This window comes from Muscardinus avellanarius (assembly GCF_963383645.1).
Source record: "Muscardinus avellanarius genome assembly, chromosome: 10".
In the NCBI taxonomy this organism is placed as follows: domain Eukaryota; kingdom Metazoa; phylum Chordata; class Mammalia; order Rodentia; family Gliridae; genus Muscardinus; species Muscardinus avellanarius.
In genome coordinates this window covers 6392858-6407938 of record NC_137796.1, presented here as the reverse complement: position 1 = coordinate 6407938, position 15081 = coordinate 6392858, and the positions used below count along the sequence as shown (strand labels likewise).

Sequence of the window (15081 nt, the reverse complement as noted above, 5' to 3'; positions counted from 1 at the left end):
TCCTTGGCCCCCAGAGCTGCTCCTGGGAGTGGCCCCCTTTACCAGTCCGTGGCATAGTATTTTGACCCACAGTCTCCTGGCCATTAGCAGAGGTTGTCAAAAAAGGTCTCAAAGCCAGGAGTGGTGGCACACGCCTGTAATCCCAGTACTTGGGAGGCTGAGACAGGAGGATCATGGGTTCACAGCCAGCCTCAGCTGCTTAGTGAGGCACTCAGCAACTTAGTGAGATCCTGTTTCAAAATAAAGAATAAAAAACCAGGTGTGGTGGGACATGTTTGTAATCCCAGCATTTGGGAGGCTGAGACAGGAAAATCACGGTTTTCAGACAGCCTCTGATACTACTTAGCGAGGCCCTTTGCAACTCAGTGAGACCCTGTTTCAAAATAAAGACTAATGCCGGGCGTGGTGGCGCACGCTTGTAATCCCCGCGCTTGGGAGGCAGAGACAGGAGGATCGCGCAGGTTCGAAGCCAGCCGTGCGCGCTGGCTTAGGAGACCCTATTTCCAAATTAAAATGTAAAAATAGGTCTGGGAGTGTAGCCCGGAGGTAGAAGGGCTTCCAGGAACCCCAGTACCACCAAAAAAAAATAAATAAATAAAGACTAAAAATAGGGCTGGGGGTATAGCTAGGAAGTAGAAAGCCTGGGTTTCATCTCCAGTACCACAAAAAAAAAAAAAAGAAAAGAATAAAAAAATAGGGCTGGGGGTGTAGCTAGGAAGTAGAAAGCCTGGGTTTCATCTCCAGTACCACACACACACAAAAAAAAAAAAAAAAAAAGAAAGAAAGAAGAAAAGAAAAGAATAAAAAAATAGGGCTGAGGGTGTAGCTCAGAGGTAGAATGTCCCTGGGTTTAATCCCCAGTATCACAAAGAAACAAACAACAAAATAAATAAATAAATAAATAAATAATACAAAGGGCTGAGGGTGTAGACGCTGGGATACCAAAGAGGGAGGGAGGAGGTCCCCAGACAGCATTATATGGGCGCTTGTTGGAAATACCGATTCTCAGGCTCCACCCTAGACCTGCTGAATCAGAGAAGCTGGGCTGGGGCCCGGGATTTGTGCCCTGTTGAGTCCTCGTGCAGGGAAATCTGACGTTCTTTAAGCCTGAGCGCCATGAAAGTCATAAAACACCAGGGGCTTGGGCCGGCAGCAGCTGCAGCTGCCATGGTCCCTCTAGGGCTGGCAGCTTGCAGAAGACCAGCTCCTGGAGGCCTTGCCAGCCTCAGTGTGGAAACAGCGTGTGCCTTGGTGGCCGAGGGATCTGGGTTCAAACCTCAGCTGCCTCCTGGGCAAGCGGACAACTTCTTCAGGCCTGGGTTCCTCTGTTCATGAGAGTTAACACTAGTGCCTCCCCCATCACTGGGAGAAGAAAATGGAATAGTGTGCATGTGCGTGTATGTGTGTGTGCGTTTATGTACTGGGGATTGAACCCGGATGGTTCAATTCTTAGTTATACCCCAGACTTATTTTATTTTATTGTGATACTAGAGCTAGAACCCAGGGTCATCCTATCTCCAATCTACACCCCAGCCCTATTTATTTATTTATTTATTTATTTATTTATTTATTTATTTAATTTTGGTGGTACTGGGGGTGGAACCCAGAGGCTTTCTACCTCCAGGCTATACTCCCAGACCTTTTTTATATTTTATTTGGAAACAGGGTCTCACTAAGTTGCTGAGAGCCTCACTAAGTAGCTGAGGCTGGCTTCAAACCTGTGTGATCCTCCTGTCTCTGCCTCCCAAGCACGGGGATTACAAGCATGCGCCACCATGCCCAGCTACCCCCAGCCCTATTTAATTTTTGACTTTGAAACAGGGTCTCCCTAAGGTGCTGAGGGTTTTCCTAAGTTGCTGAGACTGGCCTTGAACCTGCAATCCTCCTACCTCAGGCTCTCCAGTACTGAGATTATAGGCATGTGTCACCACATCTAGCTGGCTCAGCCCTATTCTAAACGCTGTATCTCCCAGTCTGATGTGTACACTAGCAAAAGACTTCAGTCAGCTGCAAAAGAATCAAGCCAGCCTCACCTGGATGCACTTTGGCGATCAGTCCCCAAGGGGACCACGTAGCCTCCTCCCCGGTACATGGCGAGCTTGCCCCACCTGGGGTGACCTCCATATTGGCTCTGGTTTTGGTATTGCCAAACCCGGGGAAAGCCATTGCTGTTATTGCGTGCAGAGGCATTCCAGCCTTCCCCATAATCTGTTAGGTCTTCAACATCCAGGGAATATGGTGCCCGGCACCCATCAAAAGAAGCCTGCAGTTGCTGGGCAAGAGGGCAAGAGCTTTCGCGGACCCTCACTTGACGAATGTGTGCACTGCCAACCAGCTTGGAGTTCCCATTGGTGACAAAGCCTAAAGATGAAAACCAGGTGGGTAAATCTAACAATCAAATTCACCATAACACATTCTGAGCTCCCTGGCCTGGATGCTAATAGGGACTTCAGGGTGGCCATTGCAGAGACAGTCAAGAGAAGCTCATGGCCAGCCATAGTCTACATTCAGCTCAACAACCTCACCGTCTCTCCATCTGGAACCTATTCTATCCCTGCATAAGTTTACTTGGGGAGTGGTACCCCACCTGCTCATCCACTGGACACTGTGCCCTCGTTAGAGTTAGATATAGAATGTCTTGTCTTTTGGAGTCGATGGAATTGAGTCACGCGGGTTATAATCTCATCAGATAGATCCACTGTAATGGATGTACTGGGTGGTAACCCAGGCAGGTGGGCGTGGCTGGAGAAGCTGGGTCTCTGCGGGTGTGGCCTTAGGGACTGTGTGCGTGTCTTTGAATCCCATTGCTTCCTGGCTCTCTCTGCTCCCAGCCTTGGTGACGTAAGAGCAGAGCCCAGGTGCTTTCCCTCTCTCTGCTTCTTGCCGCCAGGCCCTGAACTCCACAGACCTGGCCTTACATGGACTGAACCTGGAATCTTGGAGAGACTGTGAATGAATCATTCTTCCTCCCTGTAAGTTGTGTGGTCAGGCAGAGACATCCTTCTCCCTCAGCCCTTACATCCTAATGGTCATCACGTTCCAGCGACACCACCTCTTCCGTGTTTTATGAACACACCCCCTTCTCCCAAACACCTCTGTCCCCTGTCCCTGCATCATCCCCTACCACGTCTCCCTAGCTCCCTAACTCACCCACCCCATGCCCAGCCTCCCCGTGCCTCTAGAGTGATCCTTCTTAGACCACAGACTTGCAGGACGGACCTCCCATGGCACCTCCTGCCCTCGAGGGGAAGAAAGGAACTCTGAGCTCCTTTACGATGTTGTCCCTGCCTGCGCCTCCTCCTCTGCCCTGCACCGGCCCCTAACTCAGGCTCTGCACCACAGCCACACTAAATCTCTGTCGGTCCAGGGCTTGCCTTTGTTCACCTTTTTCTCCTGTCTTGTACACTGGTTGTGCCTACTCAATTAACATTCCTGTTTAAGACATTTTTTGTGTGTGGTACTGGGGTTGGAACCCAGGCAGGGGAATTCTACCTCCAAGTGATACCCCCAGTCCTATTTTTTATTGTTTATTTTGAAACAGGGTCTCACTGAGTTGCAGAGAGCCTCACTAAGTAACTGAGGCTGTCCTTGAACAGTGATCCTCCTGTCTCAGCCTCCCAAATGCTGGGATTACAAGTGTGCACCACCATGCCCGGCTCTATTCTTTATTTTGAAACAGGGTCTCACTGAATTGCAAAAGGCCTCACTAAGTAGCCGAGGCTGTCCTCGAACTGCAGTCCTCCTATCTCAGCCTCCCAAATGTTGGATTACAATTGTGCGCCAACATACCCAGCTTCATTTAAGACATTCTTTACTCCACATCGGCAGAGCATCAGTGGCCCCCTGAGGACCTGTCCTTCAAAGCGCATGGCCCTGTGCCTGTTGGTTTCCTTCTGAGGATGGCGTTATCAGTGACCTGCACCTGCCCCCACACAGGGGACTCTACCTGGGTGACGGCCATACAGGTTGTTGACGAGGGTGGTGTTGGCCCACTTGAAGAACTCCTGGAAGCCCAGCACGTCTGAAAAGCCTTGGGTGAAGCTGTGCTCCAGGTGTCTGTTGAAGTGGTAGGCACTGGGGTCCCTCTGCCCATAGGCCACCAGCAGGAGCATCCACAGGAAGCCCAGGTAAGCTGGAAGGACACAGCCCCGGTTAGGCAGGACCGTCGACGGCCATCAAGGTCAGGCCAGGACGTGGCGTCGTGGCTGGCTCCATACAGTGGAGGTCTCGGAACCAGCCCCTCGGCCCTCTGACAACAGAGGAGCTGGTCCTCACGGAGACAGCAGAGAGCATGACGTCCAGAGACACGAGGCCTCCGGTCTGCGATCCAATCTCAGCTGTGCCTCTTCCGACCCGCATGCCCCCAACAAGTGACCCAACCCTCCACAGTGCGCTCCTCGCCTGTGAAACGTGGGTAATTCCACAGCACAAGGGCGTGATAAGGGCGGCGCTCCCTTTAACATCTCGGCAATATCTGTAATAGCGCAAAACAGTGTGTGCTCAGAGTTTGTGCTGTAGGAATGCTACCTCCTTCCTGCCTTCTCCCTCCCTATCTCCTTTCTCTCTTTATTTTCTCTTTCTTCCTCTCTCTCTCTCTCTTTTCTTTCTTTTTTTGCATGGTGCCTACAAAGCCAAGGATCTTGAGGGGCCACCAAAGGATTTCAAGTATAGGGGAGAAGCTGGGGTGACTGCCATTGTGGGAAACTGAGTCCCGGAAGCAGGAGGGACTCAGCGAAGGCCTTGTAGTGAGCGCACCTCTTCAGGGGGTCGGGGAGCCGCCTACCCACGATCTCTCTGACGAGGGCAAAGGCTCTCTGCTCCTGGAGGCGGCGGCTCTTCATCTTCTCCACGGCGGCAGCCAGAGGCGGCTGGTACAGGACCTTGCTGCTGCGGCGCCCACGTGCCGGGGACCAGGCGCAGGGGTCTGTGGAGACAGGGAGTGTGGGGTGGGTTGGCGTTTGCAACCAGACGAGCCTGCTCACCAGCCTGCGCCCCGTGGCTCACCAGGGCCTTCTGACAGGCGCGTATCATCCCTTCTGGACCCGCGCCCTCCTGTCCCCGAGCACAGCTGTCTGACACCTCTCGGACCCACCACTGGCCGCCCAAGTCCACTTGTGACCTAACACCTCTGTCTTCATGAGCAACTGCAGGAATATTAGTAAAACCACAAAGCAGATCACACCACTCTCTAGCTTGGAGCCCCCAAGCTCCTCTAGGGCCCTGCATAACCTGCTCCCCAGCCCCTCTCTCTACCTCCGGCCATGCTGTCCATCACTGCTGTAAAATGACAAGTGCTGTAAAATGACAAGTCCTGTCCTGCCTCAGGACCTCTGCACATGCCCCACAGGCAAAGGGGCCAGCCCTCCCTCCCCCACCCTGCAGCAGAGAGGCACGTCCTGTCTTGACTCTTCCTCTCCTGGCTACTTGTACTTGCTTGTCCCCCAAGAAGGCCTCTGATTCCAGGAACAGTGACCTGTCCCATGTGGTCAATGCCACGTGGCCTGGGCTGGGGGGTGCTGACTTCAGATGGGCAAGCAGGACCCTTCTGGGGTGAGCAGTTGCTCTCCCTCCAGGCACATCGAGGGCCACCTAACCCTCTAAATGTACGAAACCAGCCAATCGGCACTGACGATGGGTGACTTTTATGTAAATTCTGTGCCCCCAGCACTGCCTGGCACATGGCCAGTACTCATCGACGGACTGCCGCAGAATGACTGAGTATTTAACTGACCCAGAGGCTGGCAGTTCTTTGGAGAAAAATTATTCCTCTGTCTTGAATTTTTTTTTTTTTTTTTTTTTTTTTTGGTGGTACTGGTGATGGAACCCTTCTACCTCCGGGCTACACTCCCAGACCTATTTTATATTTTTTTGGGAGCAGGGTCGAACCTGCACGATCCTCCTGTCTCCACCTCCCAAGCGCTGGGATTACAAGCATGCGCCACCACGCCCAGCCTGAAAGAAAGTTTTTTAAGAATTTTTTTTGTGTGTGGGCTGGGTGTGGTGGCACATGCTTGTAACCCCAGCATTCAGAAGGTGAAGACCAGAGGATTGCAGTTCTTGGACAACCTCGGCTACTTAGCAAGGCCCTTCATGACTCAGTGAGACCCTGTTTCAAAATAAAGAATAAAAAATAGAGCTGGGGCCAGGCATGGTGGCACACGCTTGTAATCCCTGCGCTTGGGAGGTGGAGACAGGAGGATCACCCAGGTTCAAAGCCAGCCATGCTGGTTTAAGAGACCCTGTTTCCAAATAAAAAAAAAAAAAAAGTATAAAATAGAGGCCGGGAGTGTAGCCCAGAGGTAGAAGGGTTTCCAGGAACCCCAGTACCACCAAAATAATAATAATAATAATAATAATAATAATAATAATAATAATAATAATTAGAGCTGGAGGTGTAGCTCAGAGGTAGAATGCCCCTGGGTTCCAGCCCTAGTACCACACTGAGTTGCAGAGGGCCTCACTGAGTAGCTGAGGCTGGCTGTGAACCACGATCCTCTGGTCTCAGCCTCCCAAGCACTGGGATGACAAGCATGCACCATCATGCCCGGCAGCACAGCTGTGTTCTAATAAATCTTTATTCATAAAAACAGACTTGGCCCGCCATTGCAGTTGGGAGACCTGCTGTCCTTGGAGTCTAATTCACAACACCTTTTTGCAGCCCACCTGCAGGCTGTTTTTTAAAAAATATCTTTAAATTTTATTTACTTTTTATTTTTTATTGGTGCATTGTAGTCATTCATCTTAATAGGATAAAAGATGGTGGAGACGTACATGCACACACAGGCTACTTTTTATTTTTGGTTTTCGTTCTAAATGTTCCGGGGCCTGAGTCTAAGGGAAAGAAAGCTGCTATCTGGGATTATGCAGAGGAGGCAGGTCTGTGGTCAGGTCCGGGATACCCAGGCACCTCTCTGGCTGAAGGGTCACTGCCCAGGCTTCTGTGGGGGGGGGGAGCACCAAGCTGCTTGCTAGACAAGGGGGAGCCACTTTTGTGTAGCTGGTGGGAGAACTGAGACCCAGGGACCCCCAGAGGCTGCAGTCTACAGGTCGCAGCCTCCTCGGCATTGCCAGCGCCGGCCTCCACCCACAGAGGCTCCATTACCTGGGCCAGACAGATGTTCCGGCAGCGGGGGCACAGCCTCCTCCTCGTCCTCTTCCTTCAAGACCAGCGCAAAGAAAGCAGCGAAGCCCAGCACCTGTAAACAGGCAGTGTGAGCCCCAAGTCTGCACCGGACCCCTCCAGCCTGGTCTGAGAGGCGGCGGGTGGGGCCACATTGGTCCAGGGGGTGCAGGAGCCGGAGAACGAGCTGCCCTTTGGGATTCCAGCACTGGGGTGGGGTGGGGTGGGGTGGGGATGGACTCCCGCCTCCCTCCACCCCGGACTTTCTGCATGCACCAACCTCATCTCTGTACCCATCATGTTCAGTAGAGAAGGATTCTGCACTTTGGGAACAAAAGACTCAGGACCCCCCACCCCAGTATTTTTCTAACCTATTCTGGTGGGGAGCCCTCAGTAGTTTTTGGTGTTTTGTACCGTGGATTGAACCCAGGGCATTCTATCTTCGAGCTCTAAGCTACAGCCCCAGGCCTTTTTATTTTATTCTATTTTATTTTATTTTTGAAACAGGGTCTCTCTAGGTTACTAAGAGTCTCACTACATTGCTGAGGCTGGCCTCAAACCTGTGAGACTCCTGTCTCAGCCTTCCAAGTATTGGGGTTACAGGTATGCAACTTCCTTTTTTTTCAGTACTGAGGATTAAACCCAAGGGAATTCTACCTCTGAGCTAGGTTTCATTTCTTCCTTCCTTCCTTCCTTTCTTTCTTTCTTTCTTTCTTTCTTTCTTTCTTTCTTTCTTTCTTTTTCTTTCTCTCTTTCTCTCTTCTTTCTATTTTGTGGTACTGGGAATGGAACCCAGGGGAATTCTATCTCCAAGCTACACCCCCAGCCGTATTTTTTATTCTTTATTTTGAAACAGGGTCTCATTGAGTTGCAAAGGGCCTCACTAAATAGCTGAGGCTGGCCGAGAACCTCAATCCTCCTGTCTCAACCTCCCAAATGCTGGGGTTACAAGAGTGCACACACCGGGGTTGTATTCTTTATTTTGAAACAAGGTCTTACTAAGTTGGGGAGGAACTAAGTAAGTAGCTGAGGCTGGCCACGAACCTGCATTCCTCCCGTCTCAGCCTCCCAAGTACTGGGATTACAAGTGTGCACCACCATACCTGCCTAGGCTAGGCATGCAACTCATTAATCTCAAATTCTTTCTCCTCTGAAAACTTCTCACCATCCTCAGGGTGCTTGTAATTATCAGACACAAGCCTCTCAGTACCACACTAAGCCTGGCCCAAAGACAGTGCCCCCCCCAACCGGTTACCATGGTAACCATTATCATTGGCCTCCCTGCTCAGGGCTGTACACAGAGGTGGGGTTCCATGTATGTCTGTTGAGTGACTTAGTGTAGGAATGGCCAAAGCCCAAGGCCAGGCCAGGACTACTCTCAGGAGGATAGGGGTGAGCGGGAGGGGGGAAGGCAGCCTCGTTGGGGCAGGGTCCCTACCTTAAGGGGCTGGGTAACAAACACACTCTCGAGGAAGGAGACAGCCATGGAGATGAGCCAGCGCAGGGAGCTGGCCCGGCCATAGTGCAGGCCGTAAAGCATGGTGAAGAAGGCCGCCACCCCGCTGGTGGCCACCACCAGGAGCCAGCCCACCAGGACGCACCACCAGGGCAGGCCGCGACTGCGCCTCCTGGCCCGCGGAGAGCTGCAAAGGGTGGGGGACAGGGTCAGGGCGGCTCCAGAGGCTCCAGTTCAAGTCCCATTCTCCCCAGCATCCCCACGGCCTTGGCCAAAGCTCCTCGGCCTCCCAGACCCTCGGGTTTCTCTTCTGTAACCTGTCCCTGCCTCTCAAGGCCACTCTCCATGTTATCAAGGGAAAGCCGTCATGTCTACTCAGCGTCTCCTAGAGGGCAGCCCCTGTTCTGCCTGCTCCACACAAATCTGCCCGGCTATTCCTCCTGGCAAGTCTAGAAGGCTGATTCTGTCATTTTTCATTATGAAAATGTCTCATCTTACAGAAGTTATCAGGCACTTATGACTAGTTCTGTATATCCACCTTCTTACCTGCCCTTTTTTGGGGTGTGTACACACGTGCACACACACTAGAATATTTTAAAATATTAAATAATAATATAATATTATGGATTATTATTAAATATTATTATAATACAAAATCATCCCTAATTCAGAATGCAACTCAGATATGCTTGTCTGTCTGTCTGTCCATCTTTCTTTCTTTCTGTCTGTCTTCCTTTCCTTCCTTCTTCATACTGGGGATTGAACCCAGGAGTGTTCTACCTCTCCACTCCCTAGCCTCTTTTATTTTTTATTTTTTAGGAAATAGGGTTTAGCTAAGTTGCTGAGGCTGGCCTCCCACCTGTTGTCCTCCTGTCTTAGCCTCCCAAGTACTGGGATTACAGATGTCTGACTCACACACATACTCTCTCTCTCTCTCTCTGAATTACCATGCTACTATTCAAATTAATTAATTTTTATGGCAGCTGATAACCTACCTATTCAAATTCCGCTAATTAAAAACACAGTTGAAGTTTGAATCCGGAGTTAGGCATTATCATTTCCACTTTACAGAGGAAGATACTGAGGCTCAGAGAGGTGGAGGGACCGGCCCGAGGGCACACAGCTAGAAAACATCCCACATGAAACTGACTGTGAATTGCAAAGGGCTGTAAGTGTCTTCAGGCCCAGTTCACCCCCAGCCTCTCTGAGTATTTGCAGGAATCTGGGTCCTTTCTTTTTGGGGGTCTGGGAGCATCTGCCAAAGGTTGCTCAGAATGCCTCCCCCGAGGCCCCAGGCTGGAGAGGGCAGATGCCCCTCAATGCCAGGAAAGTGTGCTACCTGGCTGGAGCGGGGGGCCAGATGTCCGGCTGTCCCCCCAGGCAGCCCATCAAGGCCTGCAGCCGCCTGAGAGCCCGGGCGTGGCTGTGGCGCTGCGGGAAGCTGTGGGCCCCCACCAGCCGCAGCTCTTGCTCCAGGCGCTGGAGCTGAAGGTAGAGACATCGCCGGTAGGCGCCGTGCTTCCAAGGGTCATGGGGGACCAGCTTGGGCTCGCAGCACTGGATTTTCTCTGGGGGACAAGAGAGAAAGTGATCAGCCGATGTTGACAGCAAACCGGTTGTAAGAAAAACAATCAGCCCGGCATGGTGGCGCACTCCTGTAATCCCAGTCCCTTGGGGGGCTGAGACAGGAGGAGCACAGGTTCGAGGACAGCCTCAGCAATTTAGTGAGCCTCTCATCAACCTATCCAGACCCTGTTTGAAAATAAAAATAAAATAGGGCTGGGGGTGTAGCTTGGAGGTAGAATGCCTCTGGATTCAATTTTCAATATGAAAGAAGAAAGAAAGAAAGAAAGAAAGAAAGACCTGCTTCAAGTTCAAGTTCATCCAGCCATGCGAAATCTGAGCTACAAAGAGATCAAGGGCAAGGTTCCAGGGACACAAGACCAGCTATGATTTGCATTTGTTATTATTTTTTAGCCTTTTATAAAGGACGTGTTCAAAGTTTCCATACACAAAAAGAAGAAATTTAGCCATGAGCTGGGTGAATACAAAGAGACACTTAGGGGTCAAAAGCATAAAACCAGGACCCCACCAGAGCCCACAGGCTTGAGTGGCTCTCTGAGGAAGGGATGCTTAAGCCAGGGCTAAAGGTTGAGTAGCAACTGGCTAGGCAAGAAGAGAGGAAGAGCATTCTAGACTGCAGGGCCAGCATGGGCCAGGCCTCAGCAGGAGGTGGGCGGCAGTGTGGGGACCGCAGGGATGGAGACGGACACCCTGGCCTGACTCCTTGACTCCAGTGACGCAGACCTGTCCCTGACCTGGCTCCTCCCGGCTCCAGGTGCCTCTTCTCTTGGCACAGAGATGTCCCGGACTCACCTCCCACTTGCACAGACCCCAGAGAGAGCGCTTCCTCCCGGAAGCTCTGCCCTGCTGCGTTCTCTGGACAAACGATGTCTTCCACCAAGGTCAGGAGGTGGTTGATGTCCCCCGAGCCCACAGAGTCCCAGCCTGAGGATGGCGGCGGGATCTTCAGAACTTTAGACAGTGCGCTGACCAGTCTCCACAGATCCTGCAAGGTAGGGTGAGGACTGTGAGCCGCAGGGGAGGGGGTGCAGCTCAGGGGCCCCAGCCATCTGCGTGTGAACCCCAGTTCTGCCCGTAGAGGCATGATCTCCAGAGCTTCTGCTTCATCACCTCTAAAATCCCTCTTCTGGGGTTCCAACCGCTCCCTCCAGGATGTACTTCTCCAAGAGGAGCCTATAGACGTGCTCAAAAAAAGCTTATGGCAAGCCAGGCTTGGGGTGCACACCTGTAATCCCAGTACTTGGAGGTTGACTGCCCCTAGGTTCAATCCAGGGCTGTGCGGAGGCTAGAGCACCCCCCGCGCACACACATAGCCGAGGTAGAGGACATGCCTGAGCCACGGCTGCAGGTGTCAGAAGGCCCTTCTCCACGGGCTGCGGTGGGGGAGCCGGCTTGGGGGGGCCCTGGCCCCGTTTCCTGGCGGTCTGCCCCTGAGTGTGCCGAGGACGGGTGTTTCGAAAGATCTGGACGATCAGGAGGTTGATGGGAAACATAAGGATGGAGCTCTCCAGCCCGATCATCACTTCCTGCCAAGTGAACTCAATTTGACCTGGGGAGGATGGAGAGACATGTCAAAGGGAGACATAGCGCGCAGAGCCTGGTCCCCTCCACTCCTGCTCCTGGGCTCTGTGCAGCCAAGAACGAATCAGACCAGCTCCCGGGAGGTTACCTCCGTGCCCTCGGATGTCCTGCCTGGCAAGAGTGTCCTTGCTTACCCGGGGCCTTGGGCCACCCTGTGTTAACGGTGTGATTTATGGCAGGCCTGGTCACACATGGCTTCAGCTTGACCTGTGCAGGGGCTGGAGGCCAAGGGCAGCCGTATCTACACGACCAAACCCCAATCAAAACTCTGGATCCGTGCGGCCATGTTGGAGCAGTGACGACTGATGTCCCCCAGCCGTAGCCCCGAGCGCCACGGTGGCGGCAATTACCCAAGTCCATCTTTTGCTCAGCTGGGTCCTTGGGGACGCCCCAGAACATGATGCTGGTCAGCATGGTGCAGAGGAGCAGGGAGAAGCAGCAGGACACCCTCTGCACGCGCGTGAAGGGGCTCCGGGCCGCGCGGCTGAAGATGGAATACCAGATGTGCCCTTCCTGGAAGCCCGCGGAGGTTCTCACGAGGAACAGGTGGCTGTGGGCGGCAGGAGAGAGGATGGGCGTTTAGGGAGACAGGAGTGGGGAGGGACTGGGCGCTTTGGAGCGATCCTGGGCTGGAAGGGAGGGAGAGAAGGAAGCATTTGCTCTTAGGGCTTATCAGACACGTTGCTTTTGTTGTACGGGCAAAGTGTCACGTGGATCGGATGGTAGGCTGGACAGAGCGGCACTGGAACCTCGCCTACCCTCTTACCAGCCCTGCAACCTCACTTTTTGCATCTCAGTCTATGTGTCTTTAAAATGGGGATAATAAGCTGGGTGTGGTGGTAAACGCTTGTAATCCCAGCATTTGGGAGGCTGAGACCAGAGAATCACGGTTCCCGGACAGCCTCAGCTTAGTGAGGCCCTCTGCAACTTAGGGAGAATTTGTTTCAAAATAAAGAACAAAAAAATAGGGCAGAGGGTGGAGCTCAGAGGTTGAATACCCCTGGGTTTCATCCCTAGACCCACAAAATAAATAAATAAATAAATAAATAAATAAATAAATAAAATGGGGATAATAACAGAATCTACCTGTTCAGTATGGTTGAAAAGATTCTAAATCATCATTTTTGCCAAGCACTTGGACAGTACTAGAATATAGGTAGGTGTTCGATTCCTGTTCACATTATTATTTTTCTCCAGTGTGTGTGGAGGGCATATGGGGTACTGAGGATGGAATCCAGGGTCATTCTACTCCTGAGCTATACCCCCCAACCCGCAGGCATGTGGAACCCGCCAGCCTGCCCACGTGTGTGTTATGCCTCTTGTGGTGTCGTGTCTCTCTCATTTAGATTTTTTCTCCACTTGGAGGGCCTGCTGGGCATTTGAGAGGAAAAGTCACCTGAATAAATGTTCTGGAAACAGACCCTCTGTCCATTGGAGTGAGAGGGGTGAATTTGTTGTGTGGCGCCCATCCTGTGGACTATTACAAAGCCAGTAAGAAGCCGGGCGTGGTGGCGCACGCTTGTAATCCCCGCGCTTGGGAGGCGGAGACAGGAGGATCACGCAGGTTCGAAGCCAGCCGCGCGCGCTGGCTTAGGAGACCCTGTTTCCAAATAAAAATGTAAAAATAGGTCTGGGAGTGTAGCCCGGAGGTAGAAGGGCTTCCAGGAACCCCAGTACCACCAAAAAAAAAAAAAAGCCAGTAAGAAGACAGTTTGATTGAAACGTGTTCCCCCAAAATGATGGTCAGGATACGTCATTTAAGAAAAAAGGCAGCCAGGCATGGTGGCACAAACCTGTAGCTCCAGTACTTGGGAGACAGAGTTGGGAGGATTGCAGGTTCAAGAGAAGCCTCAGCAACTCTCAGCAATCTAGTGAGACTCTGTCTTAAAACAACAACAACAAAAATAGCCGGGCGTGGTGGTGCGCGCTTGTCATCCTAGTACTTGGGAGGCTGAGACAGGAGGATCGCAGGTTCAAGGACAGCCTTAGCAAGTAGTGAGATTCTCATCAACCTAGAGAGACCTTGTTTCCAAAGATATAAAATTGGTCTGGGAGTGTAGGTCAGAGGTAGAACACCCCTGGGACCACAAAATAAATAAATAAATAATCAGGAAAGTAAAAAACACATTTAGAGCAACATGCCATTTTATAAGATACAAAACAACAGTCTGTGGTGTGTGTGAATGTGACTGTGTGTATGAGTTAGATTCTACTCATATGTGTTTGCAGACCAGTGTCAGAGAAGACACAGCAGGAATGGAAGAAAATGGGGAAATGAGAAAACCAAAGGGCGGTGTGTGCCTGAGATCCATCTGGGGGTAAAAACGATGTGAAAGTGGCCAGGGACCGAGACCCCCCCTCCAGTCAGTCTCTTCACGAATACAAAAAAAATATTGCCGGGCACGGTGGCGTGCACCCATAATCCCAGGTGCTGGGCAGAAGGATCACAAGCTCCATGCCACTCTGGGTACCTTAAATCCTGCCTCCAAATAAAAAAATAAAAGCCCTGGGGACACTTCTGTCTCGGAGGGGCGCACATCTCTCCAGGGCTCTCATTCCCAGCAGGAACCCGATCATTACCGTCACACACTCCCAGGTGCGCAGGACTGCTGGCTGAACTGTACCTTTATTTGGATACACCTGGATTGCGGTGTTACTTCCCTTGAGACAGAAGGACAGAGGACAGAGCCTTTGTACCTGAATCGCTTCCTGTCCCGCTCGGTGGCCACGGGGAACACCTTGTCCAGGACGCAGTCCCCGAGGTCAATGGACAGCCACGAGTCGCAGAGGAAGTACCACTTCCGGTCCATTGTCAGGTCGTAGACCAGCACCCTGCTCACATACCTGGGGAGGGGCCCGGGGGCTCACAGTTAAGGTGAAGGGGAACGAGACTTCCCAGACACCACCTCTACAAAGGGAGCCCTAGGAGCAGGAGCTCCTGGAACGAGAGACCACGTTTTTCTTCTGGACCATGAGCAGGGGACCTCCCTGACCCCCGGCTTCCTCATCTGGGAAGTGGAGATGCATTCTACATGTTTTGAAGAGTCTTCTGAGGGCCAGGAAGGCAGCAGGCGGGCAGAGCTTCCCCCCGGCCTGGACTGTGAAGGGCCCCTGTGAAGGTGTTCCGTCTCTGACTTACCAGGATGGCCGGTCCCCTGAGCTGTCATGCCACAGCCTGAGACTTCGCAGCTCTCCCAGGGGAAACAGGGTGGAGAGCAGGAAGACGTCCACTCCTCCTCGCTCGAAAACTGGGGAGTCGGGGTCCCACAGGTGGTGGGGCTCACTCTCTCCCTCCAGGCCATACAGGGTGATAGTCACCTGAAATCCAGAGACCACTAGT

At 52.2% G+C, this 15081-nt stretch overlaps 1 protein-coding gene across 1 annotated transcript in view; it reads right to left on the bottom strand.

Annotated features, from left to right (window-relative positions):
• Window positions 1–15081, bottom strand: part of PKD1L3 (polycystin 1 like 3, transient receptor potential channel interacting) — a gene marked incomplete at both ends in the record, with an annotated part of 90450 nt that overhangs the window by 9484 nt on the left and 65885 nt on the right. The window contains 11 exons of the mRNA XM_080703463.1: window positions 2034–2361; window positions 3947–4132; window positions 4784–4924; window positions 7103–7196; window positions 8559–8763; window positions 9916–10144; window positions 10953–11145; window positions 11492–11709; window positions 12092–12291; window positions 14439–14585; window positions 14881–15059. Coding sequence (XP_080559589.1) covers window positions 2034–2361; window positions 3947–4132; window positions 4784–4924; window positions 7103–7196; window positions 8559–8763; window positions 9916–10144; window positions 10953–11145; window positions 11492–11709; window positions 12092–12291; window positions 14439–14585; window positions 14881–15059 — 2120 coding nt within the window. The remainder of the gene's footprint in view (window positions 1–2033; window positions 2362–3946; window positions 4133–4783; window positions 4925–7102; window positions 7197–8558; window positions 8764–9915; window positions 10145–10952; window positions 11146–11491; window positions 11710–12091; window positions 12292–14438; window positions 14586–14880; window positions 15060–15081) is intronic.